The 17678-nt window shown below is 38.6% G+C and overlaps 1 protein-coding gene across 5 annotated transcripts in view; it reads left to right on the top strand.

Moving 5' to 3' along the window:
* relch (RAB11 binding and LisH domain, coiled-coil and HEAT repeat containing) overlaps positions 1-17678 on the top strand; it is a 70998-nt gene that overhangs the window by 3724 nt on the left and 49596 nt on the right. For all 5 annotated transcript variants that reach the window (XM_036558203.1, XM_036558199.1, XM_036558200.1 and 2 more), the window contains one exon: positions 12549-12638. In XM_036558203.1, the coding sequence (XP_036414096.1) occupies positions 12549-12638 (90 nt within the window). The remainder of the gene's footprint in view (positions 1-12548; positions 12639-17678) is intronic.

The following is a 17678-nucleotide window of genomic DNA, read 5'->3' as shown; positions in this document are numbered from 1 at the left end:
AGAAGGCGCAATTGGCCTCACTCTCTCTGGGTGGGTAGGATGGCCCCCCTTCTCCCCCCATTACTCAACGCGATGCTAGTCAGCGTAGGCGTGTGTTAGCTGACATAACAGAACTGGCGGTTGGCGCTTTCCTCCGAGCGCGATCAGCTGTCCAATGACGTTGGGTGAGCGGCAGTTCAAAAAGATGTGGCTTCACAGGTCTCGGAGGAAGCCTGCGTTAGCCTTCACCCTCCTAGCGTTGGTAGTATCGTGTGATTGGAGGAGTCCTAACTAGCAGGTGGAATTGGAGATGCCCAAATTGGGGAGAAAATTGGGTAAAAATAAAAAAAAGAGTTGAGAAAGGACTTCTGAAAGTGATCAACAAAAGTGCTCAGGTTTAAATGTGATCTTAAATAACCAAACCAAATAAGCATGTATTAGTTTTTCCATAAAAGACTAAATAAAACCAGTTCTCATTGGTGGACTTTAGCCAGACTTTAGACTCTACTGTATTTCTGAGAGTGTGTCCTTGTCTGCCTCTTATTGTTTACCTTTACAGCATGACGTTTCATTTTTTTCCCCTCCTATTGCTGTTGCAGTGCCAAGGTTGTGCATGAGGTTGAAGTGTTGATAATAGCTTCTACGTCTCTTTCTATAGCTTATTTCCGTGTAAGAAAATGATGGTTGATGCTATGTGGGCATAGTAGCTACAGTTATCCTACCAGCTTTAATGATTTGAGTGAAACAGTAATCTTAATACTAATCAGGGTTTTGCTCTATTAGCTATCTTGCTGAATTGTAATGAAATTACACTGTTTTTTTCAGTACATTAGTGAGGCTGGCGAAGGGTTTGTGTGATCTGCCTGTTTTCTCTGTTTTGATGGAAGGTAGTGGGTGTTGTGAATAAGCTCAGCATATATGTAAGTTTGCACTAGTTTTACCTCCCAAAAACCGTCTATTGCTAGTGACAAAGAGGGTGTTTAAAGGAATACTACACTGTTATTTAGACCTGATCCATATGCACTCCATCATGTGTTCGATTACCACGACAATAAATTTAACACGTTTTCCTTCACTTTAGAAAAGGACAGAAAACCCTATTGACTTGAAGTGCTGCTATTGGGTTCTGTTATAAGCGTGTTTATAGTCTGTAAATGATTGTTCGTGGTAATCAGTCGTACATTACAGATGTTTGCATATAGATATTTAATAAGTGCTGTGTTCCATTAACTACTGTAACTATGCATTCTGTTTGATTCTTGGTCATTTTCCTACTAACCACTTGGGTGGAGAGACATTAAAGGGCCTAAATTATGGAAAAATTGATTAAAGAGTTTTATGTAATATATAAACATTGTTAAAATCTCAGAACATGACTTTCACTCCCCAGTAGTGACTACTGACATTAGAAGGAGTGTTTCACCCCATAGTGTAGCAAAATACAAGGAAGCCAGTCAGAACAGAGGGAATGTGCATTGTGCATGTCAGTCTTAAAGACACAGTAACAAGTACAGCCTGTTTAATTGTAAAGGATAAAGAGAGGTTGGAAAATGATCTTGTAAAAAATGAATTATGACTGTTTTTGGTGTATAAAACCACGCAAGGACCAGGAATGTCCATAATAATGAAAAAATGCAGGATATATGCACTTTAATGCTCAGTCCACGCCATGTCCTATAACAGCAGGTTCCTGCCTTTATAAGAAAACGAGGTGTGGTTTTGTAGCACTTCACAAACCCTGAAGTGATCATTTCCTCCGATTATAAAATCTGCAGAACCACGACTTGGATATGACATAATAAGCGCCTCAGCTCCTGCAGGCTCTAATGACATCATCGTCCCTTTAGGAAAAGGAGATGCAATGCAAATGAGACCCGCGCCACTAGTGGCTAACACCAGCTGCCGTCTTCTCGGCTGTACCCTGCAATTGGTCTTCTTGCTCCAGGCGGTAATGGACGCTAGATGGTGGGCATATTGCAGTTAGAAAGGCCTCAGTGGCCAGTTTGTTTGCTGTTCTAATTGCCACTGTCTGCGCTTTGTGCATTGACCAGGTACTGAGGACGTCGGGGGTTGTCTGCTTTTTTTTATTAACAATGCAGTTCCAGCTCCCCAGAGGCTGGCAGTCTGCCGAAGCAGAGCAGATGGCTCAGCCACACATCTATTGTGTCAGATCTTTACAGGATGCAGCAGGATATATCTCTCCAGCCCTGTCTTAGGGAGTACACGTGTGATCACGCAGCAATTCAGTTTGATTACGATTGTTTAGGAAACGATTCAGTGCATCGTGATATCTTAAAGGGCCCATGTCCTGCATTTTCTCCCTGAGATCCAATTATAACACTTAAGTAGGCTTTTGTACCAAAAGTAGTTGTAATTTATTTTTACAAGACAGCTCTCAAGACTTCTGTAAATGACCTCTGTTCTGACCAGTTGCCTTGTATTTTTTATATGTAAATGTGTTTTGGGGATATTTGTGACATCACAAAAACAGGGAATTCAGTTTTTTGCAGCTTAGTTTCCATATATGGACTTCATGGAGTGGGGAGTTATGGGTATGTTTTGAACCTTTAACAATGTTTACATACTGCAGCATTTTTTTTTACATTTTACATGATATGAGTAATTTACATTTATTCTATGTGTACTATAAAAGGGGAATTCCACTAATTTCTCAGAATTTCAGCATAATTAAGTGGTTTGATGTGAAGTGCTCTGCTCTAAACTTAAAATAGTCCTCAAAGAGAAGAAAACTTACTTTTTTCAGATTTACCACTATTTTACCATCATTAGCATTACATATTAATAAAAAAGAAGACACTTGAAGGTTCATTGGTGGTTTTGGATGGTAAATTAAATGGATATATTTTGTTGTAGACATTGACTCCTGGTTCCTATCACCACCACTGTAAAGATAGTTTGGAAGTTCTCTACAATGAACCATTTCACATGAAAACACTCTTAATTGTGTGGTTACATTTTAACAATTGAATTATGCAGAAATTTAGAAAAATCTAAGGAATTCTTCTTTAAACTTTATATATAGTTATATATAGTTTGTTTGTTGGACAGGCTTTCTTTTCAGTGTAATATTGAACACAAAAATTGTATAAAAATACAAATATGCAAATTTGATTGGAGGAACTATTCACAGTAGTGGAATGATCTATGTTTTATTTTTAGGTTTAATTTTATGTTTGAATTTAACTTTGGCTAAAAAAAGGATGCATTTCAGTCTCCTCCTTAAGATGATGCCTTTTTACACTCCTAACAGTGTGTATGTCCCAGGAGCAGATTCTCTTGCAGCCTCTTAGGCTGAGAAAAGAGGTGTTTGAAGTGTTTGAGATGTGGATCGTGTAAAAGCTGCAGTATTTTTGGAGAGTGTGAAGGATGTGTTGCTGCACTGAACGTGCTGTTTGCTGCATAATGCATGGCCTAATTGGATCATGTGTGAGGAGCAGCTGTCTGGCCGTCATCAGAGCTGCCATGTCTCTCCTTGTCCATCCAGCCCTCTGTTTTAAGATTTTTCTTTAGAACAGAATCACGCTGTGCCGCGTAGGACACAGTCAGGCTCAGATTTACTGCGGCTGTCTGAAGGTGGTTAATTCACTCTTGGCTGAGGTCCACTAGTGAAACAGAGAGATTTGCATTCTGGGTGTTGTAGTCTTTAGTGCAACTGTAGTCATGACTGTAGTGCAAAAAAAAATATTTACACAGTTTTCCTCTTACTCCAAACACAGGCCATCAGCCAAGGCATTTTTGGCGTCTGATGTTTGCATCCTCTAACCTGTTAAAATCCCAGGTGTATTACATGAGGCTTATTGTTCAGTAACTACTTAGAAAACAATGCAAACTGCTTGAGTAATTCCTAAGTTATAGAAATATGCAGTTTACAGTTTTGAACTAGGAGGCATTTAAGGGGATATACTAGAGCTATGAGGTTAGTGTAGCTAACAAGTAATGGAAGCTTATATCCCCAAACTGCATGCCCAAAACACACATTTCCTTGAGTTTTACTGTATTATAATGTACTTATGTTGATTAAACTCTGTTATTGTACCGGGTCTGTCCAGTTGTTAATAATCTCATATAGATTTACCTATTTAGTTTCTGACAGGGCTGTTATCAATAAAAATGGACAAAAGGGCAAGAACAGGTAAACTACTGCTTTAACTTGAATTCAGTGTTATCATTTGATTGTTATAAACCATTTTTCTAAATATTGTTGCACAGGTTTCATGTCTAGCATATTTAAAGAACTGCCAAACTGTCTTGCCTATAATGAACATGTATGTGATCTGAGGGCCTTGGCTCTATTTTTGAGTTGGAAGTGGTGCTAAACAGGTGAACATTTTAAGTAGCTTGTAATTGATTTTGAGAGCTCTGGTTAGTTGGTTTAGCTGGTATATGTTAAAGTGACACTCCGGCCAAAATAAAAAATGCAACCATCGCTATATCTGTTGTAAATATGCTTACTTGCCAGTTGCCACCTACACCGGTGCCGCAGTAGCCTCTAGAGCAAGATTTTCCAGTTTAACGACCAGGAAATCCACCTTCGGATGATGTGTATTGAAGGTGGGAGGAACTTTTGAAAGACTAAAAGCAATTTTGGGGGGGTTCTTGAGGCTCCCCCCCACACCCTCTCCCACCCCACACCCTCTTGCTGGAATCCAACACTATTTGTAAATAAAAACTGAATGCAATGATGTGCAAATCATTTAAACTCTATTTTAATTGAAAATAGTACAAAGCAGCATATCCATTGTTGAAACTGAGAAATTTTATTGTTTTTTTTGAAAAATATATACCATTTTGAATTTGATGCCAACAATACATTTCAAAACATTGGGACGGGGGCATGTTTACCACTGTGTTGCACCACCTCTTCATTTAACAACACTCTGTAAGCGTTTGGGATCTGAGGAGATTGCTGTAGTTTTGAAAGCTGTTGCTTGATATAGGATTTCAGCTGTTCAAAAGTTTGGGCTCTTCTTTGTTGTTTTTATCATTTCATAATGCACCAGTTCTATAAAACACACAAAAAATGTAGGGTAGGGATTTATTTCAACAAGTTTTTGAAGGAAAAAAAATGGAAAAAATGGAATTACAAGGATTTTATATAGTGATTATGTATTTTATTCCCCTCTCTACATTTTATTCCCCTGCTGAAGTCACTATAACAGTTAGGTAGAACTCCCAGTAGCCCAATTCAGCCAAGACATGTCAGATTATGTGTGTTCACGGCTTACTGCCTGCGCCTTGGGAAAGGGCCTGTTTTGACTTTAGATGATTTCACGTTCTTCTTCTGCTGTCAGAGGAACCCAGAGGAATATTCCTGCATATTTTAGATGCCGGCCAACTAGTAAAATTTAAATCCAAGAATCCTTGTTGGCGAGCAGAGTGATTGGTTAAGACAGGGTCAGTATGTCATTACAATATGTAACATTCACAGCCTCCGAAGTCGCTCAGCCTGTGAAGGCAGGTTCCTGCAAGTGCTGAGTTGGCCTTTCAGCTTGTTTTCTTGTGTTTGCTTTGCTAAAAATAGAGGTGTAAATGACTAGCTAGCTGAGTAACTATTTCCAGGCATAGCATTCAAATGAATCTGAAAGATTTAGCTGATATTAGCAGTGAGCTCTCATTCTTCCGCCAGCAGTAAAACCCTGTTACAAGGGAGAGATTAATTTCCCTATTGAGGGAATTACTAAATATTACCACAGGCTCCCTGCAGAACTTCTACACAAGGAATGAGGCACAGCATGATGGTGCCATTCCATTAAAAACATAACTGTGTCTATAGATTTAAAAGAATTGTTCAAGCACTTGAGTAATCAGTGACTGACCAGTAAGAAACTAGATAGCCTTTTAAAGATTTCAGAATATTTAATTGTAAAAAAGCTCAAGGAAGGAAATAATGAAGAAGAAAAAGAAATATGTGGACAAAAGTATTGGGACACCTATGCATTACACCCACAGGAGCTTTTATAACATGCCATTATAAATCCATAGGCATTAATATGGAGTCGGTCCCCCCTTTGCAACTATAACAGCTTTCACTCTTCTGGAAAACTTTCTGCAAGATTTTTGAGTGTGTCTATGAACATTTTTGCCCATTCATCCAGAAGAGCATTTGTGAGGTCAGGTACTGAGGTGTTTGATGGGGTTGAGATCAGGGCTATGTGTGGGCCAGTCAAGTTCTTCCATGCCAAATTCACACGGTCATGCCTTTATGGACCTTGCCTTGTGCACTGGGGCTCAGTCATCCTGGAACAGAAAAGGGTCTTCCCCAAATTGTTCCCACATAGTTGGAAGCATGCAATTGTCCAAAATGTCTTGGTATGCTGAAGCATTAAGATTTCCTTTCACTGGAACTGAGGACCCTATAGCATTATCCCTCCTCCACCAAACTTTACACTTGGCACAGTGCAGTCAGGCAGGTAACGTTCTGCTGGCTTGTTTCATCACTCCACAGAAGGCATTTGTACTACTCCACAGTCCAGTGGCGGCATGCTTTACACCACAACATAGATATATATATTTATTATTGAGTAACAATTATTATAGGTAGGGCTGAGTTTATTGACTAATAATTCGAGTAATCCAGTTAAATGTTGCCTGTAAATGTGAAGAGCTATAACAATAAAATGTTTGGCAACGTTCTGACAAACTGAGGTTCAGTTCACCAAGAGCTAAATTACGACCACAGAAAAAAACCTGGTGCTTTGTTGAAGCACATAATTTTAAGCTCCAGTAGAGAATAAGCAGTTGGTGGGACAAGCTGCCGAATGTTCAGTAGTTTTTTGAAGTTGCAGCTAAATACTTCTAATTAACAGACACTGATAGAGCTCAGAATATTCCAGTAACTGACATTAATAATGTACCATGAGTTTTAGTAATGTTTTTAAGGGTGTAACATCAGCTCAGTCTGACAAATAACTTTCACTGTGAACATCCTCCGGCTCTCGCTCTCATTCGAGTGGAACTGGAGCTTTCCACTTTTTTATTGCTTTTGTTGATTTCCAGAAGGCTGAAGTTCGCTTCTTATTAGAGCTTTCCATTCCTTCTTGTTGTCCAGCAGTTACATTAAGGTCAAATGAGAAAGTTGAATAAGAAGCCAACTTAAACTCCAGTGCTAATGTTAAACTTTATTGGTCCTACAAGAGAGGTTTGTACATTTACTGCCAAACTACACCCAGTCAGGGAGCAGCAAATTGGCAATGGGGTTAAGAGCCTTGCCCACGATTACAACCAGGAATACCCAGTCAGTCCTGGGTTCTGAACCTACAACCTTCTGGTTGCTGGCTCACATCTTCTACCACTAGTCTACTGGCAGTGTTACAGACCTCGCTGACATTGCTGGTGTTGGTGGTGTGTTTTGGTTGTCAGTGGTACTTTGGATTTGGTGTGCTTCAGTGATAAACAAATGTGTGTAATAACTTTTATCAGGAAAAACATCAATCAAACTTGCCAAAAAGCTGTTTGGAGAAGAGGGCTACCCAGTGGCACAGATAGTGACTTGACTCTACCCAGGAGTCATAGTAGCAGCTCGTGAACAGCTGGGATTGAGGCTCGAGCTATGGACGGTTCGAAGGGTTTTGTCTATTTGTCTTTTGTTGTTATCTTGACACCAGTATCACATCGCGATTGAAACAAAATTTTGTATCATTTACATAGTTTGAAAACAAAAGATGCTCCTTACATGAGGTCAATATTTCATGATCAATGGACCAATAGAAGTGGTCCAAAAATCTAATTGCTTTAACCTGCATTAAAAGTTAGGAAGTTTTTTCTTCCCCTGAAAAGCAGTTGTGTTGAAGAGGCAATGTTTTGTTCTAATGACATTTTCTTAAAGTCTTTATCATTTTTAATGATGTCTAATAGTGCATTTTTGGATATTTGAAAAGATGTGCATAATTTGTTTGTAGTTTTAAATAAAAAAAATTATAGATTTTTAAAATTGTTGTAAAACTCTATGCAATGAGTGGTCAAATGAGTGGTGCTAGATAACTTGATTACTGATGTAGTTGATAGTAACAGTCCTATTCTGTATTAGTTTCCCATTCACTTCATGGCTGCTGTAGCCTACATCATGGAAATCTACGCTTTATGTCTATTTTCATTGCTGTACCTGAACTGATGGCGACATGTGCAATTGCAGTGCATATTCTTTGGCCTCTTTCAGTTGACCAGCTTGGCAATACGTCCAGGCAGGATTGCACTTCGCTGTTATCTGACAAGAGAGATTGCTATTCAAGTCACACCCAGAGACTGACTTTCTAATGCTTAAAGGGCAAGTCCACAACTCCATCTTATCAACACTCTGCTGAAGCAGGCAGAGATAAACATTTTTGCCCACTTTCCACTATCACAATTAGAGTCCCTTGTTACTATATGTCCCACCGTAAAAGGCATAGAGAGAAAAAACATTATAAGCCACATTTGTTTTGAAGCAGTTCATTCATGTTGCCATGGCCAAAAGGCAAACACCCAGGGTGGACAAAAGCCTGGCTATGGATATAATTACAATTGTATAAATACAATTTCTGGCTTTACCTCGTGAGTCACATGACCAACTGCAGAATTACCATGGCAGTAGTTACGGCCCATCATGTGACGTTTACTCACTACTCTGTAACAAGTGGATAAATAGCTGTAAGAGTCTGAACTAGAGCTGGGTAGCATTCTGATTTTTAGGACTGACCAATAGCATTGCCTTGGCTTTGACCCCATTTATATTCAGTGGCCTCATGTGACTTGTATCAGGATCATAACCTGATAAGAGTTTAACCACATGCATTAACACTTTGGAATCAAATGCATCTGCAGTTATTCTGATTGAAATCCAATTGCTATGCAGCACATAATATGCAGTTTAGCTTGTACAACAACCAGTCAGTGGTGGTGGTGTTCATTTTTTCCTGTTTCATTATCAAAAAGGGTCACCTGGAAAGTCACAGTTTTTCATAGTGTGATTAATTTACTTAACTGGATTTATACCGATATTTAGAAGACGATGGCTGTTAAAATAATTAGCCTTCTGTATTAGTCGTCGATACATAATGTCGATATTTTAAAAAAATGTTTTTTATCCTAGCCAGTGTTGTTTTAGATTGAATTTTTAATAATTAATGAAACAGAAAAATACATTGGGTTATGCTGTAGATTTCAGAATGTGACTGGTATTTGAGAGTGCAGGGTTCAGAATGTCAGAAGCGACATTATTTAACTGCATTATTCTATACATAACAATATATAGTATATATCTTATTATATTTAACGTTAGCCATTAGCAGTTTTAGATTAGATTTGTTTCCCACTGTTTTACTGCGCCCACTGACTTCTGCCTGTAGAATGGCAAAATTGATAAAGGGGAAACAATAACATCGTTCCACAGTAGCCACACTGACAAGGCTGCCTGCAGCCATTTTTTTGTTTATCGGCCTCGTGAGTGCAGGCATTGGGCAATGCCAAAGATCTTAAAATGACATTTAATAGGCCTGATTAATCAATCGACCTATTGATCAATCTAGTTAAAACCTAATGTATCTTAGTGAGACTGTAAATAATAATAAGGTAACGCTTAACCGAACTGGCGCTTCATTTTTCACTAGCTCAGGTCAGTACAGGCACTGAATTAAACTCAAATGGGTGTTTTCCCTCCATATGCAGAATGACAGGAGGAGACACCTTCACTGTGCTTGGAGGGGTTTTAGTCGTCGAATGTGGCTCGGTGAGACGGATGCATTTACCCTTGTGTAAGACCTGGCTAAAATAAAGTCTCAGACCCCCTCCTTGAGTGGCTTGAGCGATCGGATTTGAATCTGTTTTAAAATGCATTTTGGGAGAGTTTACACCTGCATTTTTATGTGGATAAACTCTTCAGATATCCTGATATTCAAGGCTATATATGTATGTGTATATACTGTTGCCTCACAGCGAGAATGGCCTGGGTTTGATTCCCGGCTGGGTGACCAGGGAGACCAGGGGTGACCAGGGTCATTTCTGTTCTCCCCGTGTCTGCATGGGTTTCCTCCGGGTACTCTGGTTTCCTCCCACAGTCCAAAAACATGCGGTTAAGCTAATTGGACATGCTGAATTGCCCCTAGGTGTGAGTGAGTGTGTGATTGTGTATGTCTGTCTGTCTGCCCTGCGATGGACTGGCGACCTGTCCAGGGTGTATCCAGCCTTCCGCCCAATGACAGCTGGGATAGGCTCCAGCACCCCACCGTGACCCAGAAGGATAAGCGGTTTAGATGTATGTATGTATGTATGTATGTATGTGTGTATATATATATATGTATGTGTGTGTGTGTGTGTGTGTGTGTGTGTGTGTGTATTACTTTTTGTACAAATAGTACTTTCATTAATATGTACAGTATTAAAGCTTTTCAAAGCTCAAAAACAACAAAAAAGGATCTGTTCCAGCATTCCTTGCTATAGCATCATACACGGCAGGCTCTGATTTTGAAGTTTATGTAGTGGGAGTGCTGCTGTTTGTACTTATTTTTGTTCAGTTGATTCCTGGGGCCTGTCTCACTTGCTTTTGTAGCTAAAATTAGGCTTAGTTCAGTCTAACACTGGATTTTGTGTCACAGCAATGGATCATTTTTTACTGAGCTGCATTGCCATTACAACTTTTGCCGCATGCCTAACCTACTCCAAGGCAGATGAAGTTCAGGATTTCAGATTATAAACAGCTGTTGGACCAATCAGGGATGGCCTTCTGACTGAGACAGTCCCCCAGTGTTAGTAACAGGTCGATCATCAATCTAGATTTTGGAATAAGCGTGCAGCTCACAAGTGCTGATAAGACTGACTGCTTGGGTGTTGACATTTGATATTGAATGACTAGCTAGTGTTTAAGTAATTTAGTCATGATAAAAGTATAGAATTTTGATACCCAGTTGTAGTCCAGGCCAAACAGGCCAACAGCAAAGTATTTCACTTGTAAAGGAGAAGCAGGTGTGCCAGTTCAGTTTATTGCTGATGAATGGGTTAGTTCACATTTATAGGTTGAAATTGTTCAGAGAAACGTTTCATTTTGGATTGAGCTGGGCCGGTGCAGACAAAATGTGACCACAGGACAACAACGCTTTATTAAATTTAATTTAAACTGTATTCGATTTTATTTTTAGGTCAGTATGGGTTTGTTTCTGGGAATCTAAAAAAGGGTTAGAAGAAAAGACAGAACTGTTCACTTGAAGATGGTCTTGCTTCATTACTTGAGAGCTATATTTGTGTCTGGAATCCTTTGCATTACATTTGCCTGTGTTCATCTGGCAGATCCTTTTATCCAAAGTGGCAAGCTCTTCAGGTGCCCAGTATGTCTTATTTAACACAGTGCTTTAAGGACGGGATTGAGTGAATTTGATTATGGCTGAAGGGTGAGAACGCTTAAAGGATCCATTTCATAGATTCCATTTTTTTATATAAGAGATAAGCACAGTACAAACCAAATTTTTACTGCTTTTTCTAGAGTTTGATGTAAACAAGCTGTACTATTTACTCCCCTTTCCATACAGTCCATATATGGAAACTAAACTGAAAAATTAGGCCAATTTAAATTCATTGTTTTTGTGATGTTTTGAAAAATGTTTTTATACATATCTACCAATTCAGCCTATAGCTTTTTAGCTCCGCCCATTCACACTGTAGTTATAAGGAGCACTACAGCCCAGGCTGCTTTTTGAATAAGGCAGCCAATCAGAACAGAGATTTACATATTACAGTCCTAAAGGCAGAGTAACAGAAACAAAATCTAAATAATCTTGTAAAATCAATTTTGGCTGTTTTTGATCTATTAAACTATATAAGCGTACTGGACCTCAAGGAAAAATGAAACCTGAAAAATGTAGGATATGGGCCCTTTAAAGTTTCAGAATGTGCCATGTTCTCTCAGGTCCATGCGGCCCATATGTGACTACTTGTAAGTGTGGAAAGTAGGGTAGCATGATATGAACAAAATGCCATATATCTATTATATTTCAAAACGTTTAGCTGCAAATTCATGATGGTTGTGATGTCACAACCATGGACACATTTTTATATGACCACCCATTCAGCCTACATCAGTTTAGCCCTGCCCTTTCCTATTGAAGTGATGCTGAGTGTTGTTCCTGCAGACAGTCTGTAGGACAGTAAATGGAGTGGAAAATGATTAAACGTTGTACTGTTTCTGGCTGTCATGAAGCAAATGGATCATTGCAGCCTTCCAAAGGACCCACACATCTGAGGAATGGCTGAGTTTTTTCTCACGTCTGTCAGGGTTTCAGACTAACAGTTTGTTCTGTAAACCACTTCTTTTAAAACATTTCACTTCTGAAGGGGTCAGCCAATCAGAACAGAGGTGATTTAAATATATCGGTCTTACAGACACAGTTACCAAAATAGCCTCTTTAATTCTACGGGATATAAGGTTGAAAAATAGACAAACCTGGCTTTGATACATAAAATCACACAATCATTGTAAGTGGACCACAGAGAAAAATCAAAATACAAGAAATTTATAGTGTATGCCCTTTAAACTGGGGGACCAATGGAGCAGTGAATGTCATTGGTTTGTTTTGTCTTTGCAGACCGGGCCGGCAGCATCAGCACCCTGGATTCTCTGGATTTCACACGCTACTCAGATGACGGGAACAGAGAGTCGGACGAAAGAGTGGCAGGTAAGCAGAACCTTGCAGGCAGTGACCAGGGTTGTAGGACAGAAACAGACACACCAGGACACTCTGTGGCCATCAGAAGCCAGAGAAGATGGCCAAATCCTTAGTTTTGTGATGTGGTCACGTGTTAAAAATTATTAGTGACTCAAGAATGTATGCATCCCCCGTGACTGGTCATATCAAACACATGTTCTGTACATTTTCTTTGGCAAATGTCTTGGTTTCAAAAAGTGTAAGGCCTCAAATCTTAGCTTCACCATTCCTTAAAATAGTGTCTATATCACTGGTCAGATTAAAGCTGCACTTTCTAGGATTTTTTGGTTAAAATTGAAAGGAATAGCATTACTCAGGCAGGTGGAAAAAAAACATGCTAAAATATGGTGTGCGAGCACTGCTGTGAGTCACCCCGTAAAGCCTGAAGTAGTAATCTAAGTCATTTTGTCTGATTTGGCGGGACTCTTTATGTATTAACGTCACACACACAGATTCAAAAAGAAGGTCAGACTCAATGTTGATGTCTCAAATGCAAACCAGTGAAGATATATGATGACAACAACTACTTCACTTACATCTTCAGAGGACCCATTCCTCACCAACTTTTACAAAGCGTTCTGAACCCACAATTACAAACTCTTCCTTTGCATGTTGTGTGTAGTTACACATTTCCACCAGAGAGGTCTCCAAATCCCCAAATCTTACATAGTGCAGCTTTAAGTAAGTGAAGCATCTCTTATTCCTATCAAAGTGTTGGAACACTAAAGTATGCCTTTGAACTTCCAAGGTGTAGTGTTTGATGTCTGAAATTTATGCACTGGAGTTAAGAGGCTAATGTAGCTTAGTAATGTAAGCTTATACCCCACCAATTAGCATTATGCAAAATACATAATTAATACAAAATTGGTTTCTGACTCTGTATGGCAGTGTTATCTATGACAATGGACAAAAGAGCTAAAAATAATAGCAGCTTGAATTTTGTTCACACTTTTCTCCATGTTTCTAGATGACAGTGTGTCATACAGTGTCAGAAACCACGTAAACAAGTCTACTGGAGGTTACGTTAAAAACTTGATGTGGTTTGAGTGTATGATGATTTAGACATGGAGTTTGGCCGATAACCTGGCAGCTAAAAGTTTTACATTTGCTTTGCCATCATATAGAACAGGTTTTGTAATCCAGTGCTTTCACCAGAGTGAGCTGTAAGACCTGCTGGCCGGTCAGCTGAGAAACATTGCAGGCTAAAGAGACAGCAATCGGTCATTGTTGCATCCACGTGATCTCTGTAGTGGTGCATGATGATGAGGCCATCAGCGGTTTGCTTCACTGAGCACATTCATCAGGCCTGCTCAATGAGCTCATTCTTTGAAGATGAGGCACAGAACGAAACCGACAAAGGAGACTGAATTACAGTGTAAGGACATTTTAGAACAAAGAGCAGTTTATAAATAAACAGCTGGCAGATATAATAGCTATAACAAGATTCTTAGATTGCATGGCAGTTTGGGCATTTCTCCTGCTTCCTTAAGTTGCAATGTTTATAGAACTAGTCATTTAATTATGGTAATATTGTAAAAACTAAAAGGGAAATTCCACCGATTTTTAAAATTTCTGTATAATTCAGTGATTGAAATGTAAACAGTCATTCAGAGTGGTTTGTGAAATATTTAATTGTAGAGAAAATTATCAAGATTTCTTTACAGTGGTGGTGATAGGAACCGAGGGTCACAATGTCTACAACACAACTATAGCCAATTTATTTACCATGAAAAACGTCCAGTGTTTTATACGTCATGTTGATAGTGCTAAAATAGTGGGAAATCTGGAAAAATGTGTTTTCTCTGGGCACTATTTTCATTAAAACACCTTTATGAACGTCTCCACCGTGAGTGTATTTACTTGTTAGGGGTGAACATTCTATCATAAAACCAAAACTTTCGTGAACAAGATCTCATAAATGAGGCTTCGTGTGATCACTTTCTGAGAGGGAGCTTTTAGAGGTATTAAACTCTTCAGACGTCTGGTTCCTATCACCACCCCTGTGAACAATTCTGGCTGAGTAGTTTTCTTATCATACCTCTCTGAATGAATTTGCTTGCGTCTTCACTACTTAATTACGAAGAAATGAGTTTGCTAATATAATAAGTCTGTTTTCATTTTCATTTGTTATTGAAAGTTTTGGCTTGATCTACTTTGCCATGCTTTTTGCATTTGCATATGTGTGTGTATATATATATATATATATATATATATATATATATATATATATATATATATATATATATATATATATATATATATAAGCCTATTCAGCATACAGCAGTTTAGCCCCGCCAATTCGCTCTGAAGTCAGGAATGTTTTATCTTAAGATACTTTCTGAATGATGCTCAAAACGGGGCAGTGTTTACATATATCAGTCTTAAAGACACAGTAACAAAAACAGCCTGTTTAATTCTAAGGGATAAAGAATGGTTGGAAAGTGGTCTTAAACATGAATGTTGACTGTTTTTGTTACATAAACATGCAAATGTGATAAGTGGATTCTCTTCAGGGGCAAAAAATAAATAGATAAAATACAAGAAAAGGATATGTAGGATATGGGACATTTTTAAAACATGATCATGTTCACAACTGAGCCAAAAAGACTTATATTGGAACCAAGACTTGTTTTGCCACAGTTTTGGTTATTGAGAAAATCCCCATCTCTCTGATCTCCCATGGTACAATGAGCAGTCTTAGCTGAGTATTTTAGCACATTTTTGTTGCCCGGCTGATAGGATCAGATTTAGGCCTAATACAGGCGCAGTGTGCCTGCTGAAACTTAAAGGAAGGTGGGTGGCCTACAGTTTATTGGCTGCATTTTATGGTTACTATTTCTCATATTCTGGTCAGAAGCATGGGGTGTAATTCATATAAGCATGAATACATGTCATGTGTAGAGCTATTATAAAGAGTACAGTCTTGTATCAATCATCGGGTTAATTGATCTGTCCATGCTCTGCCCACAAATGCGTCCTATTGTAGCAACTGTTGCTAGGTTTGACTAGCTTTACAGAACATTGGCAAAAATGCCATTTAACCTTGTTGCTAATCAAAACTACACAGCTTTGAAGTGACGTCACATTTGCCGCCATGCTAACCTTAACTCAGTTGCATGGTACATGCTACAGTTTCTCATTAGTTTCTCATTAGGTTGAATGGTATTTTTGGCAGTTTTCCGTAAAGCTTATCCGAATTAGCGTCAGTAGCCATTACAGAATGCATATGTGGGCGGAGCCTTGTTTGATTCTGATCAAAACCCAGCATTTTCAAACCTACAGTTGTTGTGCATGAAATTATAGAAAACAGTGTTGTAAAGGTTTTTATAACAAGTGTATATTTTAATTGTACTGAAGTGACTTAGGCTGCAGTATTTGTATTAACAAAGAAGGTATTTATTAATGATAGAGTAATTGATTTTATTTAAAAATGTCTATATTGTTAAAGAAGTTGAGGACCTGATGAACCTCGCAGCAGAGAAAGCCGCCTATATGCAAATTAGTGATTCTTTTAATTGGGCACTTCTAAACGATTCACTCAGTCACTCGCTAAATGATGACCATAGCCCTGGCTGTCTGACCTGGGGTTTTCTGGCTTTCTGATGGGTCTCAACACCTGCATTTCTCCTTTCTGTGATGAACCACACAAACCATCCAGACTAGCATACCTTTCCCTCTGAGTTTGCTTGTTTTTTTAAGTTTTGCCATTCGTTTAAAACTTGCATCCTGTGCCCTCCTGATCTGCAGTGTTAGAGTGCAACTCGTTATGGTCGAGATCGCCTTTCTTTTCTTTTCTTTTCTTTCTTTCTTTCTTTCTTTCTTTCTTTCTTGCTTGCTTTCCTTCTTTCTTTCTTTCTTTCTTGCTTTCTTTCTTGCTTTCCTTCTTTCTTTCTTTTTTCTCTCTTTCTCACTCTTGTTCCTTCCTCTTTTTCATTTTCTTTTTCTTTCTTTCTTACTTTCTCCCTATTTTCTTTCTTGCTTTCTTTCTTTCTTGCTTTCCTTCTTTCTTTCTTGCTTTCTTTCTTGCTTTCCTTCTTTCTTTCTTGCTTTCCTTCTTTTTTTTTTCTCCCTATTTTCTTTCCGTTTTTCCGTCTTATCCTTTCTTTCATTTTCTTTCTCTCATTCTTTCTTTTGTTCATTCTTTTGTTCATTTTTTTCTTTTTCTTTCTTTTTCTTTCTGTTGCCTCACTCTTTTTCTCTTTCTCGCTCTTTTTCCTTCCTTTTTCTTTTTCTTTCTTTCTTTCTTTCTTTCTTTCTTTCTTTCTTTCTTTCCATTGTTTTGCTCTTTCTGTCTCACTTTTCTTTCTCACTCTTGTTCCTTACTCTTTTTCATTTTCTTTCTCTCATTCTTTCTTTTGTTCATTCTTTTGTTCATTTTTTTCTTTTTCTTTCTTTTTCTTTCTGTTGACTCACTCTTTTTCTTTTTCTCGCTCTTGTTCCTTCCACTTTTTCTTTCTTTCTTCTTTCTTTCTTTCTTTTGTGCTCACTCTTTGCTCTCTCTCTTTGTCTATTTCTTTCTTTCTTTTGTTCATTTCTTTCTCACTGTCCTCTCTCTCTCTCTCTCTCTCTCTCTCTCTCTCTCTCTCTCTCTCTCTCTCTCTCTCTCTGTGTATGTGTGTATGTGTGTGTCTATATTATTGCTGTAGAAAGCAGCCCTGCCCATATAGCTGGTGTTGCAGGGTGAGTAGGTTCTGTAGTTCTCTCTCTGTGTTGTCTGAAGGAGTTGCACCTGTTCTAGTCGTTAATTTTGCTGGGTGTTGTCTGCAGATCACCTGTGCACAGGCATGTAAAGTGTCTCCTGCTCTCCATGCTTTTCTTCCCAGTGTCATTCTCAGACAGGGCCGCTGTAGCAAGATTGCTGCAGGCTTTTGCATAGTGCTTTGTTTCCAACCTCTCCTGTACAAATGAGGTCAAATTATCATATAAGTGTGCAGTATTTTAATTACCCTGCTTAAAGTAAAAAGGCACAATATTGCTGATAATCTTAAGAGAACCAAGGTTTATCTTCAT

Source organism: Colossoma macropomum, unplaced genomic scaffold (genome assembly GCF_904425465.1).
Source record: "Colossoma macropomum unplaced genomic scaffold, Colossoma_macropomum, whole genome shotgun sequence".
Lineage (NCBI taxonomy): Eukaryota > Metazoa > Chordata > Actinopteri > Characiformes > Serrasalmidae > Colossoma > Colossoma macropomum.
Note: the sequence above shows the minus strand (reverse complement) of the source record. Positions and strands in the feature narration are given on the sequence as shown.